The 12,407-nt window shown below is 50.6% G+C and overlaps 1 protein-coding gene across 7 annotated transcripts in view; it reads left to right on the plus strand.

The window, feature by feature from the left end:
• Window positions 1–6,380, plus strand: part of IQSEC3 (IQ motif and Sec7 domain ArfGEF 3) — a 105,602-nt gene extending 99,222 nt beyond the window's left edge. For 2 of the 7 annotated variants that reach the window (XM_079141975.1, XM_079141976.1), the window contains one exon: window positions 2,774–6,380. In XM_079141975.1, the coding sequence (XP_078998101.1) occupies window positions 2,774–3,202 (429 nt within the window). In that variant the 3' untranslated portion in view covers window positions 3,203–6,380. The remainder of the gene's footprint in view (window positions 1–2,773) is intronic. The other 5 variants (XM_079141971.1, XM_079141973.1, XM_079141970.1 and 2 more) reach the window with 4 other exon arrangements.
• Window positions 6,381–12,407: the final 6,027 nt, after the last annotated feature.

Here is a 12,407-nt window from a genome sequence, read left to right on the forward strand (position 1 = left end):
CTGGGACATCTTGGAGGTCTTCCTGGGGAAAGAGCTGATTAATATGAAGACCGGATGTGTTGGAGGGAGAGGGTGCCCATCCCCAGGCCACCCAGGAAGGGACTGGGGAAGTAGCAGAGGCCAGCCCCAAAGTGTCTCCCCTGTGGGGAACCATGCAGTTGACCCAGCAAGTCTTGCTGGGTCCCAGCCCTCCACACTGGATCCCCTAACACCCCAGTGAGACCCGTCCTTACTCTTGCTGCGAGGCCCCTAGGGACCACTAGCTGCTTATACAGATGATCCTTTCCCAACCCCCACTTCAAAGTGGAGACTCCCACCCAGCTGTGTAAGGGAGGAGCCTTACCAGGAGTCTGCCTAAGCCCTGGGAAGACACAGGATGCCCTGGGAAGCTCAGTTTCTTCTCTGTCCCCTTGGCCCCCACCCCCCACACACGTGTGTCTGGAGGAGGCACCTTTACTCGGAGGAGCTTCCTGCCCCAGCAGCTGACCAGCCCCCAGGGTGGGTATTCCATCCCCTGCCCCTCCTCTCCCCATCTTCCTGCAGCTGCCCATTTTCAGCCTTGCAGATAAACACACCCAGTTACCAGCCCACCGGCTTGTTCTGCCAGCTCCACCCATGCCTTAGCCCGGGCTGCCCAGGGAAGACCCCAGTCAAGCACCCTGTCTCCCCTATCTGCCCTAAGAGGCCATGTGGCTATCTGCAAGGCTGCCACTCCTCAGCTAGCTCCAGGGCCCTGCCAGCCTCTGCTCCCCTGCATAGAGGGCAACTTCTCTGCCCCATGGCCTCTCAGCTGGACCCCAAGCTCTCTCGTCCTCTGCCCTCTCCTCCATCATTGCCTGGCCGAGCCCCTCTGGCAGGCGCTTCTCCATCTTCTCTGAGCTGTTCTGAGCTGCTACTCATGTTCCATTCTCTCTCTTCTCTTTCTTTCATGAGCAGGGGGTAAAAATGAGAGAGAATTTTGCTGTCACTTCTTGCTTTTCACTTACTGACCATTAAAAATAAAGAACCCAGACTGGGGTGGAGGCTGGGGTGCATCTGAGGGGGAACTAGACCAGGAGGCAGAGGGGGTGTGGGCCAAAGCCAAAAACTGCAGGCCTCCTGGGAGCAGCCAAGGAGGAGGAGGACAAAGAAGGGTCACTGGGTCTGGACTGGGCAGCCAGGCGTTTGCCCTGAGAGGGACCACTGTGAAGGTGGGGACAGGGAGGCAGATGGAGCCTGAGCCTGGCCTGGCTGTCTCAGGCCACTTGTCTCCTAGGGACTAGTTCAAAATACAAGCAGGTGGGGAAACGTGTCCATGACCTCTGGCAGTGACTTTTGCCCAAAGGAGGACCACAGAGGCTCTCTGAGAGGACCAGTGGCCCCTAGCTGTGCACTCTCCTACCATGTGTCTTGGCAGGACAGTGAGGGGCTCAGTGGCACCTTCATTTGTTTAGGGGAAATCTCGGACCTGGACAGTGTGGCCCAGTTGGAGGTTGAGGGTGAAGGATAAAGCCTGTAAGGCACTGAGGAGGGCAGTGGGGCTTGTGAATACTGAGGGGCAGACACAGCTGGGGAGCCTCGAGAGGGAAGTAGCCCACTGGGGAGTACATGTTTCCAGAAAAGAGGTCCCTGAAATTGTACCTTTACCAATAAACAAAACTAGGGATTGCTGGACTAGTGCTCAGAGGCAGTTTTGAACCGGACCATTCTGTTCTAGGCCTGGTATAAGGTCCCCTCCCCTACACCTCAATGTCCTCCTTTGCACCCTGAGCAACTGGCCCAAGGTTGTGGTGCCCAGGGACAGCTGACAGCCCAATAGAAAGAGAGGGGAAGGGGTCCAGCCACCCCACTCAAAAGGCCCAGCATTTGGAGGGGATTTTGATGTGTCATATCTACAGGTTGGGGGATTGGGGTGTGGCATGGAACAGAGTAAGGAATTAAATCCTCCTCCTTCCAGAATCCTCTCGTTCCCTTGCCACCCATTTTCTCCACCTTGTCCTGCTAGCATGAGAAGGCCAGAGGAGTTCATACTGACCTTCATGGTTTTACAAGTGCCATCCAGACTACCTCCTCCTACCCAAGGGATAAAGATTAGAGCCCCCCACCTCCCAGCAGGGCAAATCTAAAGGGCCCACCTTGAGATGGAAAGGAGGGTGGGGACCTGACTCTGCCCTTGGCTACCTGAGCTGTTCTTGAACTCAGGATCATGGGTTTGAGGAGCCTAGGAGGACGGTTAGGTCCAGAACACCCCTTTCAGGTCCCCAGCATTCTGAAGTTGGGGCACCTTTATGTCAACAGTGATGATGAGGCTTCCTCTTCAACGAAGCTGGAGGGAGGAAATGGGATTGAAGAATCCAAAACCCTCTGCCCCTGTGTCCAGTCCTGGACAGTGTCTGCACAGTGTCCGGGAGGCCCTGAGCGGACAAAAGGTCATTAGCCCTGCTCTTCAAGCTTGGTCAGTAGAGATGGAGGTGGGAAGGAGATGGCCTTTGGCCCAGAGCCTCCCAACAGGTCCATGAAATCAGACTGCAGATCTATGCAGAACCTATCTCACAGATGAGGAGACAGGCTGGAGTGCTACAGCTGCCCATGGGCAGTCTCTTGCCTTCACTGTCCCTGCTGCACAAGAACCAGAATCAGAACAAGTTTTCCTCTGGGTAAAGAGATGGGTCGAGGGTGAGAGAAAGGGCTGAGAGTGAGGGAGGGAGGCAAAGGGAGGCTCAGGGTAGCCAGTCCCAGCAGCTGGGAATTAGTCTTGTAACATTTCATGCTTCTCTGGCTGTTTCTAAACTAGGTGTCAATTCACAACAGGCTTCAAACGTCCCAGCACAACCCCGGGCTGGGGGCCGAGAGGGGACCACCGCAGCTGCCAGACCTGCAGCCTAGCCCCTTGAGAGAGCAGCTCCCAACGCTGCCACCGTCACCCACGCCCCCAGGCACCCTGGTGCAGTGCCAGCAAATTGTCAAGGTCATTGTCCTGGACAAGCCCTGCTTGGCCCGCATGGAGCCCCTGCTGAGCCAGGCTCTCTCCTGCTACGCCTCGTCCTCCTCTGATTCCTGTGGCTCCACACCTCTGGGCGGCCCAGGCTCCCCCGTCAAGGTCATCCACCAGCCTCCACTGCCCCCACCCCCACCTCCCTACAACCATCCTCACCAGTTCTGCCCACCAGGCTCCCTGCTGCACCGGCGCCGCTATTCCAGTGGCTCAAGGAGCCTGGTGTAGACTCTGTCCCCCTGCACCCTGATGTCCCAGGAGAGCTGTCCGCTGGGGGGACCTGGGCTGCCCTTCGCTGCTCCCCACACCCTGGCACGATGTGTTCCTGGTCACTGATCACTGTCATTTTGGAAAGAACCCCAAGCCAACCATCCTTCCCTCACTTAGTTGAGCACCCCTTCCCCCAAACTCAGACGACACCACCTCACTCTCCTGGGCCCACACAAGCAGATGAGGTGACGCCTCCTCTTCCTCTGGACACCACTCTCCACAGTTGGATCACGAATTGAAGAAAACCAGAGCTGAGGGACTAACTGGTGGCAGGTTCTGAGTCTGTTAGTGCCCAGTGGCCAGCAGCAGCTGGATGGAAGGCAGCTGCTTCACAGCCCCAGGACCAGATGCATCTGTGACTGAGTAGAGGAAGAGTAGGCCCTGGTCCCTGGAGGTGCCAATGGGTGGGAGCTATGTGAAGGGAGTCTTTCTCTGCTACCCCTGTCCCCCAAGACTGGCAGTCTCAGGGGGCTGCTCTGTGGTTCCCCCAAAGACATTGGCTATTCTGACCATGTCTTTCCCCTCCTCCCACAGACTTTCCTGAGCTTCCCAAACTCCAGGAGGGCTTTAAGAAAAGGAAGAGGGAGGGGGAAGCACTCAGCTCTGACTGGGTCAATTCAACAGGGCCATAGAAGTACAAGATCATGTATCTGCCAAATGTACTTTTAAAAAGTATTTCTTAGTTTCCTGGCCCCAAATAGTACCCAGTCAATGCCAAGAGTGCACAGGCCCTTGCACATAAACACACATGATGAGAAGCAGAGGGGATGAGGTAATGATTTGCCTGGCAGAGGTACCACTTGGCCCCAGTCAGGCTCCCTTTTGCATGACGATGGTCTCCAGGAGAGGCTTGGGTGCGGAGGCAGGCAGGAGAAGTGGAGCTCCAGAGGCACTTGCATCTCCCCTGCTACCCCCAGCCTTTAAATAGTCCCCCTTCTGGAAGGTATAGACCCACCTCCAGCAGGGATGGTTAAGAGTCCTGGACTCTCAAAATTGCAAAGGACTATAATCCTAGTGACCCAGAAGGCCAAGACAGGAGGATCGCAAGTTCAAGGCCAGCCTGGGCAACTTAGTGAGACCCTGTCTCAAAATTTTAAAAATGGAAATATAACTCAGTGGTAGAGCATGGTTCAATCTCTAGTACCAAAAAAAAAAAAAAAAGGAAAAAGAAGAAGAACAAATTGCAAAGGAGCTGAGCAGGACTCCCTGACTTCCCAGGGCAGAGCAGAATCAGAGCCAACCTCAGGTGGCCACACAGAGCCCAGGGAAGTGTCCTCTCCCCAGCCAGATGAGAGGCGGCCCACCCTCAAATACCACGAGACAGTGCCATGGCCTCCCCAGTCATGATCCTTCCAGGAATTGTCTGTTTCAAGCCGGGCCACTCTCCAGTCCTGTGCTAGCCATTGTTTCTGTCCTTCATTTAGATCCTCCCACCCCTGTCCCCAGCTCAGAACCTGTTTTTAAAGCACCCAGAGAGGTGCAGTGAATATTGCTCGTTTAAATTGAATTGGCTTCCCCCAGCCCCTACCACATGCCCCAAGCTGCAGTACCCTGGGCCAGGTAGGAGGCATAGATCATTCCTGGCTCTTGGAGAGACCAGATGACCTAGTTTCTTATGTACATGTGTGGTCACCCAGACGTCATTATGATGTCACCCAGTGAGTTTATTTCTGTCTTTGTCGGCCCGGTTTCCTGTAACTCGCAGCCAATTTGCTGGCTCCCCTGTGGCTCCATCTGCTCCTCCCCATCCTGACTGCCTTGGCTCCCTGCTGGGTCTTTTCTGTAACAGGGATGTTCCAGTCAAAGTCTTTGGAATGGAGCAGCTGACAGATGGACAGATGGGGTGCATGGGTCAGACACCTCATTGTCCTTGGCTTGGAGGTGTCAGGGCCTTGAGAGGAAGTAGAATTGCAGTATGGAAGTGGATAAATCTTGAATGAGGATGAAAATTATGAATAGGAGGCAGAGTATGACCTGTGAAAGATGAGTTATGATCACAGCTAAATATATTTGTGGTGTGGGAACCTTGGATGCCAGGGGTGGCAGAGAAAGGGGCACAGTCCCCATTATCTGGACCCCTTGTCTCCTGCTCACATCATGCTTCAAGCTGACAGAGTGCCCTCCCTCCCTGTTGACTGGCACAGTAACACTGCCCTCCCACAAGCTGAAGGCCCACGGCAGGGGTCTTAGGGCTGGCACATGTGTGTACTCTCAGGACCTGTATAGGAAGCAGATCAGTGTGGGGCCATGAGCACAGAGCAATCCTCAGCTGGGAGGGGCTCTGACTCCCTCATCACCTGGGGCAGGAAACAGCTGGGCCTCCATACTGTCAGGAGGAAGCCAGAATTCCCAGCATCTGTAACTTCCCTACATGATTAGCCAGCAGGCTAAGGCTGGGACCTGTCTCTATTCGTTTCCTCAGAGACCTAGGGTAAGCCTCCTGTCCCTTCCCATGATGGTGGCCATGTCAGGATCTTCAGACCTCCCAGAGGGCCTGGCATAGATGCCCTTGGACCCTCCTGCTCTCCCAAGATGAAGAGGGCAGTGGAGTACTGACCAAGCCCCCAGATCCAATAGCCCCCAAGATGGCCCCACTTCATCAACTCTCTAGGCCTTACTTTAGGGGACTTGGTCCCCTCTCTCAATTTATCTACTTGGGCCCAACTCCAAAATTGAGACTGGGAGATGAAACTAGCTTTTCAACCAGCTTTTGGCCAAGTCCCACCTCCAGGCCTGAAACAGACCAGGGCCCCAGCAGCTTGTACCAGAAGCCTGCCTGTCTGTCTGTCTGTCCACAAAAGTGTCTTGCTCCCACACACACTTCAGCCCTGGACCATTGATCCCTTGCCTACTTGTCCCTGAGAGCCTGCCAGGATGTCTCTTGTGCCTAGTAGGCTTCCCTGACAACCATCCATCCATCTACCCCTGTGTTCAGCTGTACGTCCCTTCTCGCTGCGCCCCTCCTCCCTGCGTAGACCCTTCACCCGGCTGGAGAGACACCTCTCTAGGAAAAGGCAGGGTGGCTGCACCCAGCAATTAATCCAAATGGCAAATATTTTGTAACAAAACAGCCCAGAGGTATTTTATCTGTTCAATTCATAGAGTTTTAGAGATTATATTGAAATATGTCACTTGAGCCAACTGTGTCTGTTGTTTCATTTGTTTTCACAGAGGGAGGACCCACCTTAAATTAGAGCATCTGCCCAGTTAGGGTCAGGGCAGAAGGATGTACTAGTGCTCTTGATGTTCCCCTAATCTTTCACCAAAACTTCTTGCCCCTCCTTTTGAGGAGGAGAGCTAGCCAGACCAGACCCTGCCATCAGGTTTCAGCCTGTAGAAGTTGGTTTCAGCTGTAATATCACCTGAGGTTAATGATCACATCTGATCAGTGGGATTGGCTCCCTCAACCCCAATGGACCCTTGACCTCCACTGCGTCTCTGCGGCACCTGGAGGTGCCAGGGTGCTCTCCTCCACCGTGGCAGCCATTCCAGTGTAATGTACTTATATGACATGGTTGGGAAGCCCTGGATGGGAAGAGTAAGGACTGGTCATCTGATGGGGGCATGCTAGGGCATAGTTGGGGTGCAAGGCCAGAAGATTGCCTGTGGGTCCAGGTCTGCCTCTGCCACCACCACCAACACACACACACACACACACACACACACACACAAACACAGAGCCAGTTGAGAGACCAGGTTACAATGGAGACTGGAGGTAGCTGCAGAGGGAAGAAGTACTACAACAATGTGCACCTAGGCAGTGAGGGGATGGAGGCTAGGACCCCCCAGCCTGCTTGGTTTTCTGCAGTGAAGAGCAAGGGTCCATTGGTGGGTCGAGAGAGTCCATTCCACTGACCAGATTTGATCATTAACCTCAGGCGATTTTCACCTGGTATCAGTTACCCAAATGTAAAACCTAATAACAGGGTCTGGTTTGACAAGCCACTGGGGTATACTGCTCCTGAAATGGAGGAGCAACAGGTTCCAGTGAAAATATTGGGGGAACCTTGTTGGGGAAAGTTGGAGCCTCAGAGAGCAATTTGGCAAACATTTCCTGATCCCGACCACGTGGGGGATCTCCTGCTGGGAGCTGCAAGAGATGCCAAGATTCTGAGGATAAGACAATAGCCAAGTGGCTGTAAAACAGGGTGAAGGGAGGCTCAAATATGGGCTTGTGACAGACACAAGAGCTTGGGTGAGTCATAGCCACATGCAATGCTCAGCCCAGCTCAGCCCTTCACTCTATGGTTAGGGCCTTGAGATAAAGTGTTTTCTCCTGACTGGGGACAGAAGAAAGAACCTTCCAGCCATGCTGAGTCATCAGAGGACCTCACTGAAAAAAGAGAGCAACTAGTCAAGATGGTACCTACAAAGAAGGCCCCTCAGCTCTCCTGGTGACCAGAACTCGAATGCCCAGAAATCTATAGACAGTTCTAGTGCCCTCCCAGGCTGGGTCCCATTGTCCCCTGTAAAAGTAAAAGGGGACATGACCTCACACTTTTCCCAGGAAATGGGAAATTCCAGAAGAAGCAGAAGCCAGCTAGGACCTGTCCTATCCTGGGAATTCTATGACCCAGAAAGCTGAGGACTGGCCCCTTGAGAATACCCCTGAGAGGACCCAGTTCAGCCCAGGCCTGGGAAAGGGCCTAGGGCCAAAAGAACCCCACTGTCCAGATGCAGTCAGTTACATTGGTTCAACTTTCTGGTCTCTGAAGTCATCCAGGAGAAATTCCCACCCCTTCGGTGAGGCCTTCTTACTGTCATCAAGTTCTGACAGAACCCTCCACACCCTTCTAGATCCATCTGCCATTGCAATGGAGAGCTCTGGTTAGTCTCTAGAAAGACCCTTTTGTGATAGTGGAAATGCACACTCATCAGTCATTGACTTTGAATTTTTCTAGAAAGGGGTTGCAGGATTTACTGGTTTCTGGCTGAGAGCAACAGGCCAGAACAAGGTGCCAGTGCTAGAAACTGGGGTGAATTCAATAACAAGCTTGTGCATACCTGCCAACCAGCAGACACGCTCCACGTTCCAAGTGCCTGGATATACACAATGAGTGGGATAAGCAAAACTCCTGCTTACAAGTTCAAAATAGGGATGCCATCCAAAAGAAACAAGAAATGGATCAGTTATTTCAACGTGAGGTTGGTGACATGGTAGGGATCATGGGGATCCCTATATTAGAATGAAACTTCACAGGCCTCTCCAAGGAGGGAATTTACCAGGTCAGGGACAGTTTTGAGGACCAGTGAGGATGTCCAAGACCACCTCTACTGAGTAGAATGAACATATCTCTATGAGATAGACCAAGACAATCTGCCAAAGGACCATAACCTGATATACAAATTTACTTGCATGAAAGAAAAAAAAAATCTTACTCAAGAGTACAAATGGAAAGCACCTTCACTGAGGAAATCATAAAATTGGTCTTTTAAATAGTCTACCCAAGTCAGATAGTTACTAGAAGAACAGAGTAGGGAAAGAAGTGATCTGAGGGCAGGTAGTCAGGTGGCTCCTGGAGGCAGGGGAAGGGGCTCCACTAAGGCTGGTGCCCAGGCAACTGTGCTAGAGGACCCAGGCCACCACAGTAGATCAGGAAGCAGACACCAGCAACAGTAAGGCCCAGTCATCCCAACATGGGACACCTGTTGTTCCCAATAGGTACATTTATGTGATTCTTCTAGCTGATGATAAAAGAACCCTTTCCAGGACTTGGTCAGTCAGCAGACAGTTAAGTTAGTCAGCTTTTCATCATTTTGAGCAAAATGCCTTGACAAGAACAACTTAGAAAAGTTTATTGGGGGCTCATGGTTTTAGAAGTTTCAGTTCATGGTTGGCCAACTTCATTTTTCTGGGCCTGAGGTGAGGCAGAACATCAGAGTAAAAGGCTTGGTAGAGGAAAGCTTCTCAGTTCGTGGGATCCAGCAAGGAGAAGGAGGGAGGGGGAGAGTGCACAAGCAAGGAGCCAGGGGCAAAATACAGTCCCCAGGACACACCAGCAATGACCTATTTCCTCCAGCCACACCCCACCTGCCTACAGTTATCACCCAGTAATCCTTTCAAGTTATTAACCTATCAAATGGATTAACCCACTAATTAGGGTAAGGTTCTCATAATCCAATCATTTCACCTCTGAACATTCCTGCATTGTCTATCACATGAGGTTTTTCGGGGGGGGCACCTCATATTTAGATCGTAATGACATGTTGGCCTCCTCCCCTGTGACCCCAATCCATTAGGACTTGGGTCTTAAGTTATAATGGGATGGATTCTGTGACCTATTACCCATTCAGTCCTGGGATTGACAGCCTCTCACCCCTCAGCATGAACCCCACAAAACTGAAGCAAGATTGACTGTTCCTAGAGCAGTCCCGGCACGACATGGCTGTCTGTGTGCCTTAGCATATCTGCCCTCCTCTCCCAGTCCTGACAGATATGGCTAACTGATCACTAATTTCTGGGAACCATAATCAATCACCAGGATGTCGTTGACACCAGGATGTAATAAACTTGCCAGGCGGCCTAGGATATCCTCATGGAGCCACCTTGAAGGAAGGAAGCCACAGGGTCTCTTCCATGTCACTGCTCTCAGATCCCTCATGGAAAATAGCTCTGCCTTTGCCCTACCAATGGAACAAAAGCCACTTAGATGCATAGGGTTACTCCCTTTAAAACTCCATGTAACTCTGACAACCAGTCAACTACCTTGTCCACTGGGTCCCTCACTTACTCCACTCACCTCCCATGAAGTCTTTTCCTCTACCTACAGGGCCAGCCATAGGGCTGCCAGGGTTACAGATGTACACCAGCAGAAATGAGGAGAAAGGCATCCTGAGGGCAATCCACCCCAGGATGCAGTTGGTTGCTTTAGGAGTGAGCTCCATTCTGCCCTCCCTCTGAGGAGACCCTTCAGAGGACAGGGAGGTGCTTCCTCCAGGAGAAGGTGAGGCTCAGTCAGAGCCCAGTGGCCAAAAGCCACAGGCTGAGTTCTTTTCTGCTCCTCTTCTATTCCCAGGGACCCAGAGATAGGCTCCAAGCCCAAGCTTGGAGGCAGGAAGATTAAAAGAAGAAACAGGAAAAGAGAGGCGGGCAGGTCCAGAACTGGTCCCAGCAGGAAAATTCCATTCTGGTTAAGGCTGGAAGAAGCAAGGACTGAAGCTCAGAGGATAAAGAGGAGGATGGGAACTCTTTCCTCTTTCCCATTCCCCCTGCAGGTCTGGGTGGCTTTGTTCCCTAAGGAATAGGCAGTCTAACCCCACTAGCCAACCCCTAGCACCTCAGGGCTTCCTACTCCCATGACCCTAAGGACCGAAAGACCTCAAGCCTGGCTCTGGGAAAACTAGAAACTAGTCACAGGAAAGTCAGGAGATCACCCAGAAGATCCTATCTTCATTTCCAACTTCCTAATCAACTTGGCTTGGCCTCCTTCTTCAAAAGCCCCCAATCCCTTGTCATCCAAGACAGCTGTCCTCCCACTATCCACCTTTGGGGAGTAGAGGGCAGCGCGGGGAGAGACTGCCCACCTTCACAGGGAGTTGAAGAATTCCCAGAAGAACTGTGAGCAGACTCAGGTTAGTTAGTCCAAATAACTAGGTTAGTTATCTTCTTACAGATATGACTATTTAGCTTAAGAAGTTCTAAAAACAATAAAACACAGAATGAGCCCAAAGTAAGTAGAAATAAGGAAATAATAAAGACAAAAGCAGCCAGGAACAGCCAGGCACTTCCTGAGCTGCTGGTGCATCCCTGAGAGCTCAGGAAGATGAGGCAGGAGATCATAAGTTCAAGGCCAGCCTCAGCAACCTAGCAAGGCACTAAGCAACTTAGCAATATCCTGTTTCAAAAGGAAAAAATAAAAGCACCCCTGGGTTCCATCCCCACTACAAAAAAAAAAAAAAAAAAAAAAAAAAAAAAGACAAAAGCAGAAATCAGAAATGGAAAATACATATACAATAGAAAGGATTGACAAGCCAAAAGTTAGTTCTATGCAATGATGAATGAAGGTGGCAAACCTCTGAGAAGACTGTGAAAAAGAGTCAGCACAAACAAATAACTTGAAGACCTTCAAGGAGGACACGACTGCAAATACTGCTGCGACTTTATTGTAAGGAGAACACCAAAATAAACTGCAAATACACCATAAGCCTTATGGCGATAAGTTTGAAAACTTTCCCAAGATAAACACTATCCTAGAAATATGACATATCTAGAAATATCTTACCAACACTCCCTCAAGAAAATTTGAGATGTATAACCATTAGAGAAATTTGAATATGTAGATAAAAGTCCGTCCACCACCCTCCAAAAAAATACCCCTCACACATCACTGACCCCATGATTTTACTACATTCTACCATACATTCAAAGAACAGACAGTTCCAATCTCATACTCAATTCAGAAAAGAAAAAAGAAGAAGAAAACACTCCCAGGCTCCATTTTATGAGTAGAATGAGATTTTTTTACCAAGGATTGAATGCAGGGGTGCTTAACCACTGAGCAACATCCCCAGTCCTTTTTTTATACTTTATTTAGAGATGGGGTCTCTCTAAGTTGCTGAGGCTGGCTTTGAACTCATGATCCTCCTGCTTCAGCCTCCTAAGCCACTGGGAATACAGGTGTGTGCCACCCCACCTGGTCATAATGTGATCTTACAGACAAAGATGAATACAGACAAGTACAAAATGGGAAAGGAAGATGAGAATCCAATCTGGATTATGAGCCTATATACAAAAATTCTACACAAAGTATTGTAGAACCTGAACCTGGCATTGAATGACAAAAACATGATATACCATGACCAAGTTGGGTTTATCCCAGGAATGAAAGGATAGTTTAAAATATTAGAAACATTTAGCCAAGCGTGGTGGTGCATGCCTGTAATCTCAGCGGCTTGGGAGACTGAGGCAGGAGGATCACAAGTTCAAAGCCAGCCTCAGCAACAAGGCACTAAGCAACTCAGTGAGACCTTGTCTCTAAATTAAATATAAAAAAGGGCTGTGGATGTGGCTCAGTGGTCAAGTGCCCTGAGTTCAATCTCCGGTACCTAAAAATAAAAAAGAAAGAAAGTAAAACGCCTGAAAGAATTTTTTAAAAAATTATATATATATATATATATATATATATATATATTAGAATTAATACAGAAGAAGAGGCTGCAGACA

Source organism: Sciurus vulgaris (assembly GCF_902686455.1).
Source record: "Sciurus vulgaris genome assembly, chromosome: 5".
NCBI lineage: Eukaryota > Metazoa > Chordata > Mammalia > Rodentia > Sciuridae > Sciurus > Sciurus vulgaris.